At 37.8% G+C, this 18,497-nt stretch overlaps 1 protein-coding gene across 1 annotated transcript in view; it reads right to left on the bottom strand.

Annotated features, from left to right (window-relative positions):
- GckIII (Germinal centre kinase III) overlaps positions 1 to 18,497 on the bottom strand; it is a 313,921-nt gene that overhangs the window by 11,370 nt on the left and 284,054 nt on the right. Inside the window, exons 4-9 of the mRNA XM_071598003.1 lie at positions 10,856 to 11,021; positions 9,978 to 10,135; positions 7,727 to 7,912; positions 6,384 to 6,529; positions 4,156 to 4,306; positions 4,058 to 4,113 (exon numbers count right to left, since the gene is read on the bottom strand). Coding sequence (XP_071454104.1) covers positions 4,058 to 4,113; positions 4,156 to 4,306; positions 6,384 to 6,529; positions 7,727 to 7,912; positions 9,978 to 10,135; positions 10,856 to 11,021 — 863 coding nt within the window. The remainder of the gene's footprint in view (positions 1 to 4,057; positions 4,114 to 4,155; positions 4,307 to 6,383; positions 6,530 to 7,726; positions 7,913 to 9,977; positions 10,136 to 10,855; positions 11,022 to 18,497) is intronic.

The following is an 18,497-nucleotide window of genomic DNA, read 5'->3' as shown; positions in this document are numbered from 1 at the left end:
GTGCACAAATAACAACTCTCTACACTTGTCAAAACTCCAGAGCAAAAACAATTTTCAACAAGGATTATGAGTTACATCAAAAAATACATCTCTATGAAAAAGCTGCAATTATTTTATTAAATATTGTCTATAGTGGATGAGGCTCTGTTCAACTGTATTTTCATTTGAATGTAAAACTTTTTGTCAACAAAATTGAATTTTACAAATTGAAAAGTAAATACCTATTGCCATGGATAGCGTCAAGAATTCATACAATTTTTCATGCGAACTTAGATGCCATGTAGGCAAAGGAATTGAATGATGGACTCGAAATTTTGCAAACATCATTTCAGTGGAAAATCTTAACGTTTTAGTGCTACTGCAATGCCAGTTTAAAACAGAATATTCTCATTGACTGACCAGAAGCATATACGCAAATTATAGTAAAACCAAAATAATCTTGGTTTCATTAAAAATGCCTAACAGCACGCAAAGTATTGCAGAAAAATGTGCATACATACATACATATTGTTCATGTAAGGTGAAAAGGAAAAGAACAAACCCACCATTTCGGAAGTTTAGGTTCACAAATTGGATCATTTCAATCCCTTTGGCACTATTACAGCCATACTCAAGCATAAATAATTTTTATTTACATTTTGAAAATATTCTCTCTTCTTTCCTTTGATGCTGGTGTTATTTGATTGCCAGAGGCTCAAACGGCACGCCAACACAGACAAAGAACGATTTCCAATCAATTTTGGCAATGTTTTACACTTGGCAATCATTGAGGAAAACAACTGAAGGTCAGAATACATTTGTTTTCCTTATCTCTCTGATTGTTTATTTATAATTGATAAAAGCGATGACAGCCATCCATGATAATTCATACGAAAATATCATTGGAATATGCTCAATTGCAACAATGCAATGGCATGGTAATTTTAAATACATTACCGATTTTGAAACAAGTGTCAAAGAAAATTATTCTCATTTCATAGCACAATGAAAATATCAGCAATTGTTTGCACTGCATGATATGAATTCAATGCGTACCTTTTCCTCTCATTTGAAGTGATCACAACTATGGCGGACTTAGAAAAAGTGTGTGGATACTCAAAGCCTAGCAAGGCAATGGTCAACGAACAATCACGCAGAAAAATCAATCCACTGAGGATTTTTCTCAAGAATCTAAAACTGTTCCTAATCACAGAACTTAATGGATATTGGCAGATACATGTGCGGTCCACTTCTAAGAGAATTCATTAAATTATCATGAATAAATTTGTGAAGAAATTTACTGTGGGACACCTGCTTATGAGTCTACAGCAGTCAACCCCCTCCATTTCTCAATTTGATAAATCTCTTAATTATATCCGGTATGATGTCAAATCTTAAAAATTTTGACAACATATCTCGGCCGAAATAGAGTTTGACGGTGTGCTTTGTGACTCTTTACTTTATACATTTATGAACTCAAAGCAAAAACTCTGATGAAAAATTGCAAATACCGCACTCCCACATTTAATAAACAAATAAACATAGGAGTCAATGCTGTATGATGATCAACTGCTTGGGGTGATTGAACACCTGCTTCAATTTGTATGCAAGTAGTGGTAAAATGATCGAGATAAATGTTTATGTGGGAAAACTTTTGAGAATTAAATGTAAAGGTTTTTAATTTCATTACAAATACCACGACATTTATTAAATCTATAACAATTGATATTCAAGAGAGTGGAAAAACTAAATTGAACACATAATTGTTTATTTGGCCAATTTTGGCCACTGCAGAAGATTCCATACTTTTTAACATTTTCGCTAATTTCAACCAGAAATAATTATTTTTTTCCTTGGGAGTTTACATAAAATAAAATCTTGAAAGCAAGTCGGAGACCTCATAATAAAGTAATGTATCATTGAGACTGAATAAGCAAACTCTTTGAATATCATATTTCTTTATTTGGTGCTAAGGCGACAATACCTTCAAATTTCAATCATTCTGGGTGAAAGATGCATTCCATTTCACAGGCTATGGTAATTTCATACCAAAATATTCACATCATATTTGTTGAACAGTATCGCAGAATTTCAAATAAATCCAAAGTTTTCATTTTCATTTTCTCTTAAATCCTGATGCTGGGAATTTCGAGCTAAATGCATGCCACCACACTATGAAGCCACAGTCAGTAAGTGATCTAGTGAAAAATATTCAAAGCTGTTAATATAGATTACTCAACGTTAACTCATTAACAGAAGATGAAAGAATAGTGCAACAAATGCATGTAAAAAATGATAAAATTATATGACAACTGAAATAGACTATAAGAATCTCAAATTTGACGATAAAAGCTATAAATATGTTCACTTTACAAAGGAGATTTAAATAATAATTTATGGGACAATAAATATCAATCACCAATTAAGTCAAAAGTTAAGGAACTGTATTATCTTCATGGTAAGGATGTTAGTCAGAACTGGTTGTTTCTTCTGGTGTTAAACATAGCCGAGCTGATGATTCAGAAGTATAAGTGATCAGTGATCCAACTGACACACTTTAATTTTTATAACGAAGAACCCATTTCATTTACTGAAATATTACCAAATCGCAATCTGGTCAAAACATCTATCGACCAACACTTTCCCTGGTACGAGCTACACTTGGAAAATTGAGGACGCAAAGAGAACATTGCAAAATCTAGTTGGATTTTCCTTTCAAAGGAGAGAAACATTTATTAAATCATGGCAGATACGACAAATACAGAATAAAACATTACAGCATTAAAAATAATGTGCTTCAGTAATCTCCTGTCTCATCTTACTTATGGTAAGATCTTCTGGGGACCATCCTCAGCTCACAAAAAAGGCTTTTGTAATTCAGAAAAAGGGAATATAAATGACTCCTGGTAAGAGCGCCAAGGAGGGAATCCAGTAAACCTCTTATTATATTATTTGGAATTTTAACCTAGCATTCTTTGCACATGTTCCACCTTTGCATGCTTATTACAGAACATTATTATTTGCAAATGAAAAATGCAAGCACTCATGAATGCGCTACCAGACGTAATTTTATTATGTCATGCAAGAGTATTGCACAGCAGGGAGACTTGGAGATTGTCTTTTATAATCATCAAACAAATCATATGAAAGATGCCATGAATATTAGTACTTTTAAAACGTTAAAGTTAAAATCATTCACAACAGGCATTAAATTACTACAGTACAGAAGAATTTTTAAAAGATGGCAAATAAAGAATTTTTAAAACTTTTGCTTTGATGGCAAATGATTCATAATTGTATATCATAATGCACTTCCTCACTTGCCCTAAATTTTTAATTTTCGAAAAATAACAGGATACATATTGAAGATATTTTAATATTTTTAGTACCCTGCAAGCCATCACCAGGGTGCGTGGCAAAGGGGTAATTACACACCAGACTAACATTGACCCAGATATTTTTACCCCTACTGTGGTCGCACGATATTATTCTGATCCCTTATTATTTATGGAAAAAATTACATCTCTTAATCTATCTGTCCTACACTTAATATCTCTAATTTTATTGACATGATCTTGCCTACTGTATTATGATGGGGCTAAAAAAATATTTTCAATATCAGTGCTTAATCCTTCCAATTTATACAGGAGATTTAACCTGTAATTTAGCCTTCGCTCCGTGAGTGATTCCCAACCTAGATTCTCTAATAATTTTGATATGCTACTAATATTATCATAACAACGTTTCACAAATCTAGCTCCTCTACCCTTCATGCGAACCATTTCGACAATCAATCCGACTTCATGAGCATCGCAATTACTAGCAGCAAATTCAAAAAGAGGCCTAACCAGGGAAAGACAATATCTCTCTTTAACTTTTTCATCACATATAATTACAATGGTTTTACATAAGGAACCATTGCATATTTCATGCGTTTTAAATGCATCTACATATATTTGTATTTTTTTGAATTTATCGTATTCTCCATTTAAATGTGGACACAGGATTAATTAGTACATATTATAATTATTGTTATAATGACAAGGAGATGACGGATGGACTGGTCCTGTATGCCTACCTGTGGTTGTTCGAGTTCATCTCCTCCGAGTCCTGCATCACCCCTCCATTCTCCCCCTCCTCCCCCTCCCCTTCGTCCTCCCCCTCATCCTCCTCCCCCTCATCCTCTTCCTCCTCCAGTTCATCCCCTGCAGGATGGCGCCCTATGATCTCAGCCTGGCCCTGGGTCTCGATCATGTTCCTCGAGTGAGGCCCCCTGATGGTCATTATCCAGGGCTCGTCCATGTCGCTGTCCGGCTTTGACTCCTCCCTGCTCAAAGAAGAAGAAGAAGGGGATACGATGTAATGGGGAACACGGGATAATTATAGCCAATAACCTGCGTTACCAGTAATAATGCAAGGATGGAAAAACGCACAATAAAACTTAATTCAGAGTATGCAAGCTTATGAATTTGAACTTAAACATCAAACCTTGCATGACTCTAAGAAGATTATTTTTTTCTTTCATGGACTTTAAAAAATATGAGGTTTGGGGCACAATCATGAGCAAAATTATTTGCTCAGAGTCAAACAAACACGAATCCCAACTTTGACTCGCGGTCATTTGCACTGTTTATATGAGAAAGGAGAAATAAAAATACTTTGTAGCAACTTCTTCGGCATGTATTTTCTTACATTTTTCACTTCCGCCTTTTGCGGCAATCGATGTATACATATAATTGCACAAATGGATAACCATTAAGTGTAATCTTTTGAAATTTGAGGTGGGGGGTATAGCAGAGCACACCAGTTAAGTTTTCATCAAGCATATAAATATGACGATATTTTTATTTTCTCATTGTGATACATGTAGTTCAAATGATCACTTGTCAAAGTTGAGACGCATGATTTTTAGACAGACACAGAAAGGTCATTCAAGCCAAATTTCATTAATGCTACCCAAATTCATGGAATTCTTGTTTCGTGGTGCTTGAAAATTAAATGGGCCAGGTTTTGGCAATCATCCAGTGCAAGGCCCTGAGTTGTTGATGACTAGCCATTTTGATGGTCTTGTGCATGCTGTCATAATGGAGAATATGCACTCCCATTGGTCGCCAAGACCTGTGCGGTTGTTACAATTGCAAATGAACAGTGTCAGTCCACTAGAGTCAATAAAAACAATACAAACTTGTCCCCTGCAATTGCATTAATCTATCCAGTTACATGCATGACAATTTCAATTCATAGAATTCTTGTTTTACTTTTTCACTAGCTATCATTGATTGATATTCAGAATTAATTTATTTCTCTTTTGGAGAACTGAGAAAAATGAGGTTGTCTTAGAATTAGGTTCATTATTCAATGCAACAATTTCAGAGTGTAAAAATCATTCGCCTTGACTGGGATCCCAGTCAAGGCGAATGATTTTTACACTCTGAAATTGTTGCATTGAAATGCACATTAGCGGATGACTCCGTTAAAAGTTACTGTTGCGGCATCTCCCGCAGTTTCTTTGGAAGGTTCATTATTGTTAATTGCAAATATAACACGTAAAAAACAACTCCATATCACATATAACAGGGTTGCCTCTGGAGAGACTTTCTTCTCTTCAACAAAACATGCAACTGCTTAAATTTAACAAAATTAAGAACCATCTAGGAGAAGAGCCACAGGATATCAATGTGATGAGCAAATAAAGAATTTCAATTCAATTAATTTTCATAAATAAATGACCAATTATTCCTGACTGGGATGTTGAAAGAAACCTGAGTCAAAGCAGCTCCGTCCACCTAATGATGCAAGCCAGAAATTTCCATAAAAATCATTCAGTCTTGGGATATAACGTTTAGTATCTATCTATCTATGGATGGAGAGGGAATTTATTGAGCATTCAACTCTGTATACAAAAATTACAGCACGATAACTTTGAAGATAGTACTAGGACAAATATAAAATAGGAATAGATTTAAAACAACTATATATGCACTATTTATGCATAAAAATTTGCAGTAATTATTTCATTTTTTTAAGAAATATAATAGAAAAAATGAAAGTCGAGAATGAAACCTGAAATCACCTGAATTGGAAATGCAGGTCAGTACATTTCAGTCAAATTACGTAAGATCCTGATGATAAATGCCAGAGTTAGCATTGGGAATTGAGAACTGTGCCATCACAGACAAATGGAGTTAAGTCATTTTGAAAAAGGAATTGAAACTATTGCAACAATTGACAGTGCATCTCTTGTAAACATGCAATAAGTCCACCAGGCATTGTTAACATTGGTATCGAATGGCATTAGCTTTGGTGAAATTTGTAAACAGCTGTTATTAAGTCATAAAATGCCTGAGTTCCATGCGGAGATCACCGAAGAGGGTAAGGAGGTTGGGGGGGGGTACAATACTTACGAATCTGAATTCTCAGACTCGGTTTCGCTCTCTTCACTCCTCTGAGACTTCCATTTCTTGTATCGATCTATTAAATCAATTAGATATGAATTCTTCTTAGCTTTCCTGATAAATGGGAACTTAAGTAATTCCTTGGCTGTGGGCCTCTGCAATGAAAACCAATAAGAAACAAAACATGAGTAAAAACTTAAATAAAGCCATTCATAAAATATCCTATTAATTCTAAAATGATTTCTGGATTAATTAAGAAGTCTTTCTTGAAAAATGTTCTTTAATGTATTATTCATGGTCAGTTTATCATTGAGAAAAAATCAGATCAGTAACAAGCTATGCCTAAACATACATATTTACAAATAAATACATAATATTTGATTAAGAAAATTAAATTACATTAAAAAGGTAGAAGAAACAACGTTGATTGTAAATGGATACATAAAAAATGAATTCTTGTCTTGTAAAGCACAAATGGAGTGTAATCCTCCACAATTTATTGTAAGGATGTGTAACCTGGCCTGCATGGGGTAAGTATATTACATGGACTACATATTGTAAGAATGGGGTATCCCTTAAGGGTTCGTGGAACAAATAGGGAGATGAGGTGAGGAGTGAGGGGGTTGAAAATGATAATGGATTTTAAACTCAAGTTAATAAATGGGCATAAAACGAATTGTGCTTCATTGGTTTGACCACATGGAGGCAATGAATGAAAGTCAATTCACCAAACAGACTTACATGTATGAGAGGAGAAGAGTAAAACTTTTGAGGGAAATGAAAAGAATGAGAAATTCACAGGTGAATTTAAACAAAAACATTATCAAGATGAGGATTATCAGCAGTCTCATGAACAAAAGAGCATGAATAAATGAAACAAGAGTATAAGAAATTCACACGCAAGAATAGTATATTGAGTAAAACCTCAATCATATTATAATAGAAATTGCACTCCAAGGTTTTCATTTTTGAAACTGTGAAGGGACTTATCAGTATTTAATCTTAAAAATTTGCGTGATATTTTGGGGGAATTTCATCGGCTAAATTACTACACAAAGCAGAACCACTCAAGGGATATATGTATTACCAATCTGTATTGCTGAGTATACACTGTTTTCTTTAGGTAGCATAATTTTTCAGCAGGAAAAAATACAATGACAATATATCTTTAGAGTTCATCAGAATATATACAATAAACGTAAATTTACAGAAGCAACTATGACCACAAAACCTAATATCATCATTACCTGTGTCCCTTCCTTTACCAGAGATGTGACCTCAAACTATCAAAGAATTTACCATTACCAATCAAAAAGGACTTTTTATTATTCATGATCATGATGTGTACTTACATTTTCTGGGTCTTTGTTTAAGCATGCTTCCACAAACTCCTTGAACTGTTTGGAATAGTTCCCGGTGAGTTGGGGTGGGTTGTTTTTTGGTATGAGGAAAAGGACTCTCATTGGGTGTAGCTCAGAGTTTGGGGGCTCACCCTTGGCTAATTCGATGGCCGTGATACCCAGGGACCATATGTCAGCCTGCAAGAAAAATAATCAAAATGAAGCTGAGATAAAGGAAAACAAAAATACAGCTAATATGGTCTGAAAGGATATCACCCATTCAAGGCTCAAGCCACTGCCGGCCTTTGGGGGTGGCATGTGTTGCCACGGCACTGGTCCCCACGGATGTCGATTATAAATATGTTACCAATTACAATCACGTGAGAGATTTTGAGACTTCACGAGGGCCTTACAGATTAAGCCATTGAATGTATGGCTGGGATTGATCACATGATGACCACAAGGTCATAGGCGGCTGCACAAGGCCCCGCTCACCAGTAAGGCCGCCTCTGGCTCAAGCCCGAGCTTTGTGCAAACAGTGGGTATCCCACTCAACAAAGAGTATTCCTCCATTTCTCAAAACTAGAGCGAGTTTTCAAATATCCAGTCGATGAGACATGATATTAGTGATGGACTCCCGACCAGAAGACCCAGGTTCAATTCTGAGCGATGCCTCCAGGCTATCTCACCTCCAACCAAATTGCGATTTCTCAGTTATCGCAATTCTGAAGACATTGAGTTCAAATATGAGCAACATATATTACGCTTTTCATTCAATCAAAACTTAATTTAAAAATATAAACCAATGTTTAAGCATCTCATTGAAAGACGTTTGATATGTGACGTGCATAGCAATGATGACAAGTGATACACATAAAGCTTCTTTCCTTGAGGCACTGCAAGTTTCCTAAGGAAGTTTAGATTGAGTTTCCCCAAATCTATGAATACGTTCCCCCATTTTTTGAACAATATTGGCGAGAAAAAGAAGCAGTGGTCTATATATACATGCTCAAAAAATAAGCAATTAAAAATATTAACATCAGGAGTTATTATAAGCACCCCTTTAAAAATCTCACCTCACTCTGTTTCATTGGTAATGTCTTTGAATATAGGTTGGAATAATTTGATATTTTTTCACCACTACAGAACGAACGGTATTCATTAATACAGCACAGAAGTATGGAATATATTTTCCTTCAAGAGCCATTTGGCAGCAACATTATTTAAAATGCAAGTTGTGACAAAATTTTACTTAAATGTGTACTTATATTTGTATACAATCTTACACATTATACTGACTCTAACTGATATTATCTTTTATATAGTATTTGTCCATACAGGTTGACCTTCCAGACAATATGGATAATGTAGATTATTTTTTGAGCCTTTTCAAATTTAAAAGGTAATGTGCATTTCAATGCAACAATTTCAGAGCGTAAAAATCATTTGCCTTGACTGGGACTAGAACCCAGACCCCTCAATATCCGGTCGAGTGCTTTGAGCACTCGACCGGATATTGAGGGATCTGGGTTCGAGTCCCAGTCAAGGCGAATGATTTTTATGCTCTGAAATTGTTGCATTGAAATGCACATTAGCGGATGACTCCGTTAAAAGTTACTGTTGCGGCATCTCCCGCAGTTTCTTTGGAATTTGTTAAAGGTAATGTCATGCTGTTGTACTATATTTTTCCCATGGAAGTTCATTCAAGTGTTTCCTCTCTAAGAGTAAAATATAATCTATGCACATATGTAGATGCCATTTCGAAAATGGTCATTTTACATCACGACTGATAATTTATTCTACAGTCAACAATTTCAGATAATTAAGGAAGTAATATTTTGCCAATGCTAAATGGTATCATCAGATGATATTTTTAGAAATTAAATCACAATATTTAAGTGGTTCATTTAATCCAGAGACATTGCACCTTCAAAATAATGGCATCAATTGAAGAATGTCTCACAATATCTGAATATTTTTCTTTTTATTTCAATTAAATGGCAACCTTCCACAACATTAGGAGCAACATATCCAGAGGGAATCAAATCTTTCTTAAAAAACTGAGTTTCCACAAATGGGCTCACCATATGTATGCATGTGGAAGCAGGCAGTATCTCATTTAAGTAACTATTGGCATTGTCAAAGCTACTATCTTCGTCTATTGTTATTTCTGGAGGTTTATGAACTATTGACCGCCAGGCAGATCAAGTGTGCTAGGTCATCTGGGATTTACGAATGGACATGATTTAGAATGATGACTTACCTTGGAATCATAGGCAGACTGTTTGATAACTTCTGGTGCCATCCAAAATGGTGTGCCAACAAACGTATTCCTCTTGCTAGTGGTGTTTGTAAGTTGGCCAGCAACCCCAAAGTCCGCTAGCTTTACATCTCCCATTTCACTAAGCAATACATTAGCCGCTGAAAGAGGAACAAATTCAAAGAGTTGTTACCGAAAAAATAATGTCGAGGAGAATATGGAATATTTATTATTAAAATAACAAGATGTGTCTGAATTTCTTGTGGTGGATTTTTCCATGTAAAAAATCAATTAAATTACTTTTACATAAGGCAAGTTGGACTGGTTGATATTTCTGTTCAATAAAATGAATAATTTACAAGTATTCCATCCAGATTTAATGTTTCATTTCAGTGTCGGTTGTAATGACCTCACCAGAAACTTCCTGCGAGCATGCATATGCAAAATATTTTATTCAAAATTGCTCTAGCATTCTACATTGCACCATGTGTTTCAGACTAACTGACACACATCACAATAAACTCTCATTTTTCTTTATCTCACAGGTTACATGAGTAGTTTTCATGCTTTTATTTGAAACACAAACAAGGCTTCAAGTGCAGTTCAACTCAGTTCCTCAAAACTACTGTTTTGGCAGAGAACTCCAATCTAGTACAATGCCCTCTAATATGGACATGAATATTTACATCCTACTTCTATGAATGTTATAAGCAACACAAAAATGTATTGCCGACACCATTTAATTTCCAAATAAGATTTTTCCTGAGCTTTAAATGCTTTTGATGAGAATGAATTCCAATAGCCACAGAATCAATGCCACGATTTAAAACACATACACTAACCCTAAAAACAAATATGGGTGGAATTCACAGGTAACTCACCTTTTATATCCCTATGCAATTTTCTTTCGCTATGGAGGTAATCTAATCCCTTGAGCACTTCCCTTAGAATGATGGCTATATGCATCTCTTCAAAGCTGCCAGCTTTCATGAGATCCAACGCTGAGCCACCTCCCAAGTATTCCATTATTATCCATAATTTAGTTCCCTGAAAAGAGACCAAATATATGCCATTAGATGACATGGTACATTAAATAGCATAGGGCAGTCAAAATTAATTGGGAACCTCATGAGAAGCATTGGTTTCAAAGTCAAAAAAGTAGATCACAAAATGTACAATGGATATCACAGATATTGAAAATGAAATATGGTAACTTTGTGATTCCACTGAAAAATTTTTATCACAAGACGAACCAGGTTTCGATGTTCAACGTCATCTTCAGGTGACAACTCTGACATCAACTCAACGGACATCCATCTATAAATATACTACACTCCGGAGGGGGCGTGGAAGTGAGAGGGTCGGAGGGGTGGGTGGGGGAGGGAAATGAGCAATGATAGTTGGAGGGAAGGGTAGAAAACATGAGGTGCCCTATGAGGAGCATTCCTCCTAATCGTGGAGTGGGTGGATTTTAACGGATCATAGACATAAACACAAAAACCTTTCCCATACCTCTGAGGTCAAGGGAGGGTGTGTTGGGGAAGTAGAGGGGTTCTTACCCTCATAAGCGCACGTATCGAGAAGTGGTGAGTTAAGGAGGGGGGAGTGGGAGGTGTACAAAAGGTCACTAACAATGTTCTCTTTGGAGCATACACTTTTTGAAATTTCAAAGTTACTGTTTTTCATTTCCAATATGAACCGATTCCATGAATATATGCCGGAAACCAACAATTTTCACAGATATGTTGAGTGGGAGGAGATAACAGGAGATGAGGTCACCAATGGAAGCGAAGGCACAATGATGCAGGGAAAGTTTATATCTGGAGTCGGGACACTCCAGGAAATAAGAGCCGAAAGAGACACTCTCTGACTATACCTCTTCTTCTTCAATGGTCACTTCCATCAATAGCCAGTAATCAATTAAAATCTATCTACATATAAGTGCATACTGTACAAGCCATTAAATTGTGCTATTCCACCAAACACTAGTAACCAAAGGTAGGAGAAGGGAGTGGATTAGAAGAGACGAACTTCAAGATGCTATTGCACATTGTTCGTGGGAAAATTACTACACCTAATGGTTTTTTGTAACCATTTCTCAACTATGATAACTGTAGTTTTTTGAGTAAATATGAGCTGAGATGCAAATAATCAGATAAAAACACAATAACACTATTTTTTTAAACAATCTCAAAATGATAATCAATGTTAAAGTCGGTTTCAAAACCACATACTATGTCACCATATTTCCACAATTTTTGGACAGTAATATTGGATTACAATAATGAAAAAATGCCATCAAGAATTAAAATGAGAAAAATGCTGAGTTAAAGGGATAGAAATATCAAAAATTTGATTGACAAATGTGTGGGGTCACCTGCAAAAAAACCTTCGGCCCGACTCTTCTGGAAACATACACGTGAAGTAAAGAAAGGGTATATTCTCTGCTCTGTTTAATTGTTTTTAGAATGTAACATTGCATTTCTCACAGTCCAGTGCAATGAAAGTTTCTCCCAACATCGGAATAAGGATGCCAACAGCCAGACATTTCCCCAATACTTTTAAGCCAGGGTTGGTGCTAGACATTTTAATAACCAAGGAAAACTTTCAAATAAAAGGGTCCCTATCTAGCTGCCAATTCAATAAACTCTTTTGATAGCTGCACGTGCTCAAAGCAATGAACAAACATAATAAAGGGCAATGAAGGACTTATTCATCCCCTTTTTTGATGCATGGAATAGTTGATTAAGTTTCAAAAATGTATTCCTTTTTATCTAATTCTAATTTAAGTGGTCAACTGGGTAACCGGGTGAATGTTAATTTGCTACCAGATTCAATCTTTTCTTTGATTGAGTGAATATATTTTGTCCTTATACTACTAAGCTTTTATTCATATAATGAAGGTCATCATAAAATTGATTTTGTTTATTGTATGGATTCAGATGTCCATCATTATAGCTGCAATTTCATTTTTCTTCAGCCTCGAGACTTTTCACTTCATCAAAACAATGCTTACTTCAGCAAGCAGAGAATGCTTGAATTAACATAGTTTTGAAAGACCATCATGCCTCCCAGAAGAGTAGAAAAACATTTGATTTTTGCGTCTTTACCATTAAGCATTTTTCCCAAAGATTATTTATTTTCCCACGGCAATACTGTTTAGTCGGTGAATGCATTTATTTCAGCCTACCTGTATAATGGCATGGAAACTTGGTCCTAGAGGAAAGATGATAGGAACGAATTGGAGGCTATTGACGAGCAGGTGTGGAGAAATATGATAAAAGTAAAATGGACGGACAGGAAAATAATTGAGGGAATTCTTTGAAAGTTGGGGGAGGAGAGAGGGTTGTAGGGAGATATCCAGAGGAAACCAGGTAATTGGATGAAGGACATTTTGATTTTTGGTAGAGTAAGACTGCGATAAGAGAGGAGAACGTTTGGCAGGAGAAGTAAGGAGCGAAAGAAGAGAATATGCATGATAGAATGTGGGGAAACAAGAGCGTATGCTGAACTGAAAAATGGCTTATTATGCTGTAGGGTGTCATGTCGTTTATTGTCAAGCGAGTCTTGTGAACGTAGAGGGGAGTCCATCCAATAACCTACCTTGAGCGGCAGACTACCATTAAAATAATATCATAATTAAACACTCCTCACACTACCTACCAACATCCGGCCCCTCTATCGGAGGCGCAGGAGAGTTAACAAAACAAATGCGAGAGAACTGCGTGATGGGGCTAATCGGTCGCGGTTTGGAGGTCGTCGTGACTCGGCGCCGGCGACAATCGCCAGCAAGACAATGGTTGGCCGGTCCGACGGATTTGACAACGGAGGGGCGTGGGGAGGCGACCACGGCACATGGAGAGCGCTGATCGCCCGGCCGATCCCACCACTCCCCTCCGCCAACCGTCGTTTTCCTCCTACAGGGTATTTTAAAAGCGCCGAGGACCGGAAGTCGTCGGTCGCATCCAATCGCAATCAGAGCCACCAATGCGGTCTCTCTTCCCCTCTCCCCACCCTCCTTAATGCCCACACCACCTCGTCGAAACAGTTCAACCGAAACGCCCCCCCCCCCCCAACCCGCAACCCCACTCCACCCCCCCCCCCCAAACACCCTCCCCCACTCCGGGGCAACGGTGAAGACAACTCGCAGTAAGTAATTGCGCCTGAAATTGGAATTGCATCACTACGCAACGTGGAGCGGGTGCTCCTAAGCACCAGCACCACTCTCTGCATCAGGCAGCCAACGCTGCGCTCACGGGCGCTGGAGATAGTTGCTTCGAAAACACAGCAACTTGCAAATGACATATGTGAAAAACGCACGTGATCCTTGAATTTTAGAAGAATCACCCGCAGATCCGAAAGATCATAAACCAGGTTAAGATATTAGTATATGGTTTAATTTTTTAAAACATTAATTATTTCCTCCGTTAGAATCGCTTGACTTCAGCGTCCCCTTTCAGCTTGATATGCCCATAATACGAGGGCACCTCAAGGGTAATCTTTACACCTCGTACGATGAGGTAAAGGCATCTGTTGAGTCCTGGATTCGAGAAAAGTCGGAAGAGTTTTTCAGTGACGGAATGAAATAAACTTGTTACACGTTGGGAGAAATGTGTTAGCCTTAACAATGGTGACTATGTTGAAAAAAATAATATATGATTTTGAAACTTAAGATTTGTAATTAAATGCATGTACTTTTTGCCCGCTCTTGCTATTTGTATTAGTACGCGCACTATAAGCATATGTGCATTACTTTTCAACCTACCCTCGTAATACGAGGCAATTTATAACGATTTCATCAAATATTTAACACAGATATTGTCATATGTTTGTCATTTCAACCCTCAATCTACTCCTTGGGGTGAAATTAAGACTAAGTGTGAATGCATATCCTATCGCCATAGGCAACCTGCGATTACAACCCGTCATGAATTACCAAGTGACCACCTATTGCGACAAAAAACATTCTGATCTCCTAAATATAACAAATCCAATTCACGAGTAAAATCAAACCGGAAATCCAATTACCACGTGAATGAGATTCTTTAATGTGAACAGCTGATTATAACTTCTGATTGATGTGTGGGACAGAAAAATCTGACATGTCGTGGATAGAAACACCAAGATGGCCATTTGAGACAAATGGGTTTTCATGTAATTAACACTGTGGAATATACAACTCAGAGAGAGAGAGAGAGAGAGAGATGCGGGAGACTAAACGTAGAATATCCGAGCGCTGACAGGGAATTACTTTTGATTCGTGAGCGGAAGTTACGAAAATAGCGGGGAAAGGGGAGGAGGTAAGGGAGGGGGTGGGTTGGAGAAGGTAGCGGAACCCTTAGGGGAAAAAAAAAGTGTCAGGTCTGATTTAATATCTGGAGAAATGCGTGGAGTGAAGCGATCGCGCAACCGGTGCGAAGTTTTTTTTCTTCTTTTTTGGAGACAGGGGGAGCTCAGTCAGATACGGTTTTATGCTCTCCCCTCCTTCGCACAATAATTTATTCTCGATATGCGTCTATTTTAAAGATAAGGGTTTTTAAAAACAGCCAAACCGCACGCTTCATTACTTGCACGTGATGCGGAACACAGATCGCTCCACCAATCAGGAATTCGTTATGCCTTTTGCATGGTGGCTTGGCAGTAGTCGACTATGTTTAAAGTACATAGTCGAAGAATAGCCCAAGCTAAGAACGCATTCATGAAGAAGGCGCAATCAATATATTCAAAGAACCTTCGGCTGGAAAATAGGAAGCCATTAGTCAAAGACTTTCGCGTGGAGCATGGCGCTCTATGGCTCCGAGACTTGGAACATTGGAAAAGTGGACCAGCGAAGAATATGTGATGCATTTGAAACATGATGCTGGAGGAGAATGCTGAAGATTAAATGGAGAGATAAAGTAAGGAACGAGGAAGTATATAGAAGAGGATAGGACCATTTGGAGAACTCTACAGCAAAGAAGAAATAGATGGATTGGCCACACATAGAGGCACAATGGATTGATTAGGAATATAATAGAAGGGAAGATTCCACGAGGAAGACCAAGAGACATGTACATAGGGCAAATTAAGGAGGACGTAAAACAGAGAAGGTATCAAGGGTGGAGGGCATTGACATCAAATAGAGTAGAGTGGAGGGTTAAGGCCCCACCTAACACAACACGAAATAATACTATAAAACCTGCATCACCACAAGTCACCTCACAAATCCACATACGTACTTCCTGCCTCTCTTCATTACATGGCATTACTTACCTTTTCTATCCTCCTCCTAATCCAAACTTCAAAATACTCCAGTCTAGACTTGCCCTCGTTGAATTGACAACCCAGTTTCCGCACCGTACAATGCCACGCTCCACATTGAAGTATTAAATCATTATTTATGGACACTGTCGTCAACTCCCTCCTCCTCCTCCTGAAATATCTCTTTACCCAACACAATTCTTCTAGTAACGTACAAATATAACTTCGCGCACCCTCTGAAACACTTCCTAAATACGTACATTTCAGCCCAGTTTATGCCTCCAACTTTTAACCTTTATCTTAGCTTTCCTATTTCTGAAGAATCATATTACCTTCATATATTTCTTAACGATAGTCACACGTAGTGCAATTTAAAAATATTTTCATCAATGAAAATATGCCCGCGTACCCAACCAACCTCCATTCCGAAGGAATTCCCTAACATCACATGCTAAGCGTGGTTTGACTTTCAGTTTTCTGACCAGAAAGTTATGGCTGTCGAGAGGAAAATCGTCTAGAGAACCTCACAATCAGATACCTTTTAAGAGAAAAATTCACGCGCCAAATGGAACCTTAACGGACATCCACTGGACGTCTCTTGGGCGATAGGAGGCTATTAATTACGCCCACAGTGTCTGGAATAAGAGAAGACGTCTTAATCAAGCCTCCTCTTCCTGGCTCCATCCCAATACCACTTGGGTAGGGGACGCTGCGGCATCCTCATCCACTTCCTTCCGTCCGAGACTGTTTCTTCAGTCACTACACACACACACTCTCATATCTTATTTTTCAACGCATTCCTTCCACGTTTTTCTATATCCTCATCTAATCTCTATTTTCTTCGCTGACACTCCCACCCACGGCATTTTCATCGCATTTCATTGCCTGGATACGCACCTCACCCGAATCCGTTTTCCTCGCCCTTCTCCGATATTTGGACAGCTTTTACGCTCCCTCTCATACGCCTATCAATTACACACATCCCACCAATCCCCACTCCAATCATCCAAAGCATCAAACGCATTGCAAGAGAATGAATAGCTTTTCGTGGCTGACCTCCGTTCGGGTCAGGTCACACAGGAGTACCATGGGAACCGAGTCATGCAGGTTCATCAATTAAGCGTCAGCGGAGTTCTTTTTTTCGCACGTGGCGTCTAAAAAATTGCCAAAATTTAGGCATAACTAATGTATTCCCTTCTATGGGGCTAATTACCATGGGGAAGGACAAATTATCTATGTGGCCTAATACAATTTCGCACTCGCCACAGCAAAAGACTCCTCACAGCCTCTTGCAAGAGGGTTTGTAAACGGTAGAGGAGATTCCAAAGAAACTGCGGGAGATGCCGCAACAGTAACTTTTAACGGAGTCATCCGCTAATGTACATTTCAATTTTTTCATTTTCATTTCTACCGCACATTGCATGTACGGTATTTCGTCACAACATCTAATTCCTTTAAAAAAAGCCCCAAAATTTCAGAGTTTAAGAGGACGCCTCGGTAGCTTAAGTGGTTAAAGCACTCGACCGGATATTGAGGGATCTGGGTTCGAGTCCCAGTCAAGGTGAATGATTTTTACACTCTGAAATTGTTGCATTGGTAAAGGAGATGTTTCAAAATTTGTTGTCTCGGGCGTAACTTTATGGAATTTCCATAACATATTGAAATGAAATGTAACAATTTACTTTGTAATTAGAAAAAAAAGTGTGTGGAATCACAAAGTAAATTATATAATTTCATTATGAGATGTATCAAGTCGTAAGCAAAGGCTAAATAATTGTCTTTCAAAATCAATTTAGCGTCTTCCTACCCCAAGGTCCTATTCACGCCAGATTAATTTTACAGCGGCGTTGGGTTGTGTCGTTAAGGGAGGCAAGGAAATTGCCGCTGTATCGTTTGATAGCTTTTGGTAGGTTTTGGATACCAATGGTAGATTACCCATAATATATATTAATAGTAATAATTGGCGCGTCGATCTTCATCATTGTCATTTGATTCCCTTTCTCTCTCACTTTCCTAATTGGCACCATCCATTTTTTATCCCCCAACCCTACTCTTCCATAGCCTTTACTTTATATCAAAAGCCACTTTGGCCCGATAAATCCAAAAACATCGCATCGATTCAAGGAATACAGTGCCTCAAGGCCTTTGTGTGGAGCTTGCTACATTACGGAAACAAGGCAAAGACTTGTGGCTTAGCCGGAAGAAAGAGAACAGGGACCTCTGAGATGTGGCGCTACCGTGAAATCTTAAAGGAATCGTGGGCGGATAGGGTAACCAACCAAG

Source organism: Hetaerina americana, unplaced genomic scaffold, assembly GCF_022747635.1.
Source record: "Hetaerina americana unplaced genomic scaffold, ioHetAmer1.1.p SCAF_9, whole genome shotgun sequence".
Lineage (NCBI taxonomy): Eukaryota > Metazoa > Arthropoda > Insecta > Odonata > Calopterygidae > Hetaerina > Hetaerina americana.
The sequence above is the reverse complement of the archived record's forward strand: the minus strand, read 5'-3'. Positions and strand labels throughout refer to the sequence as shown.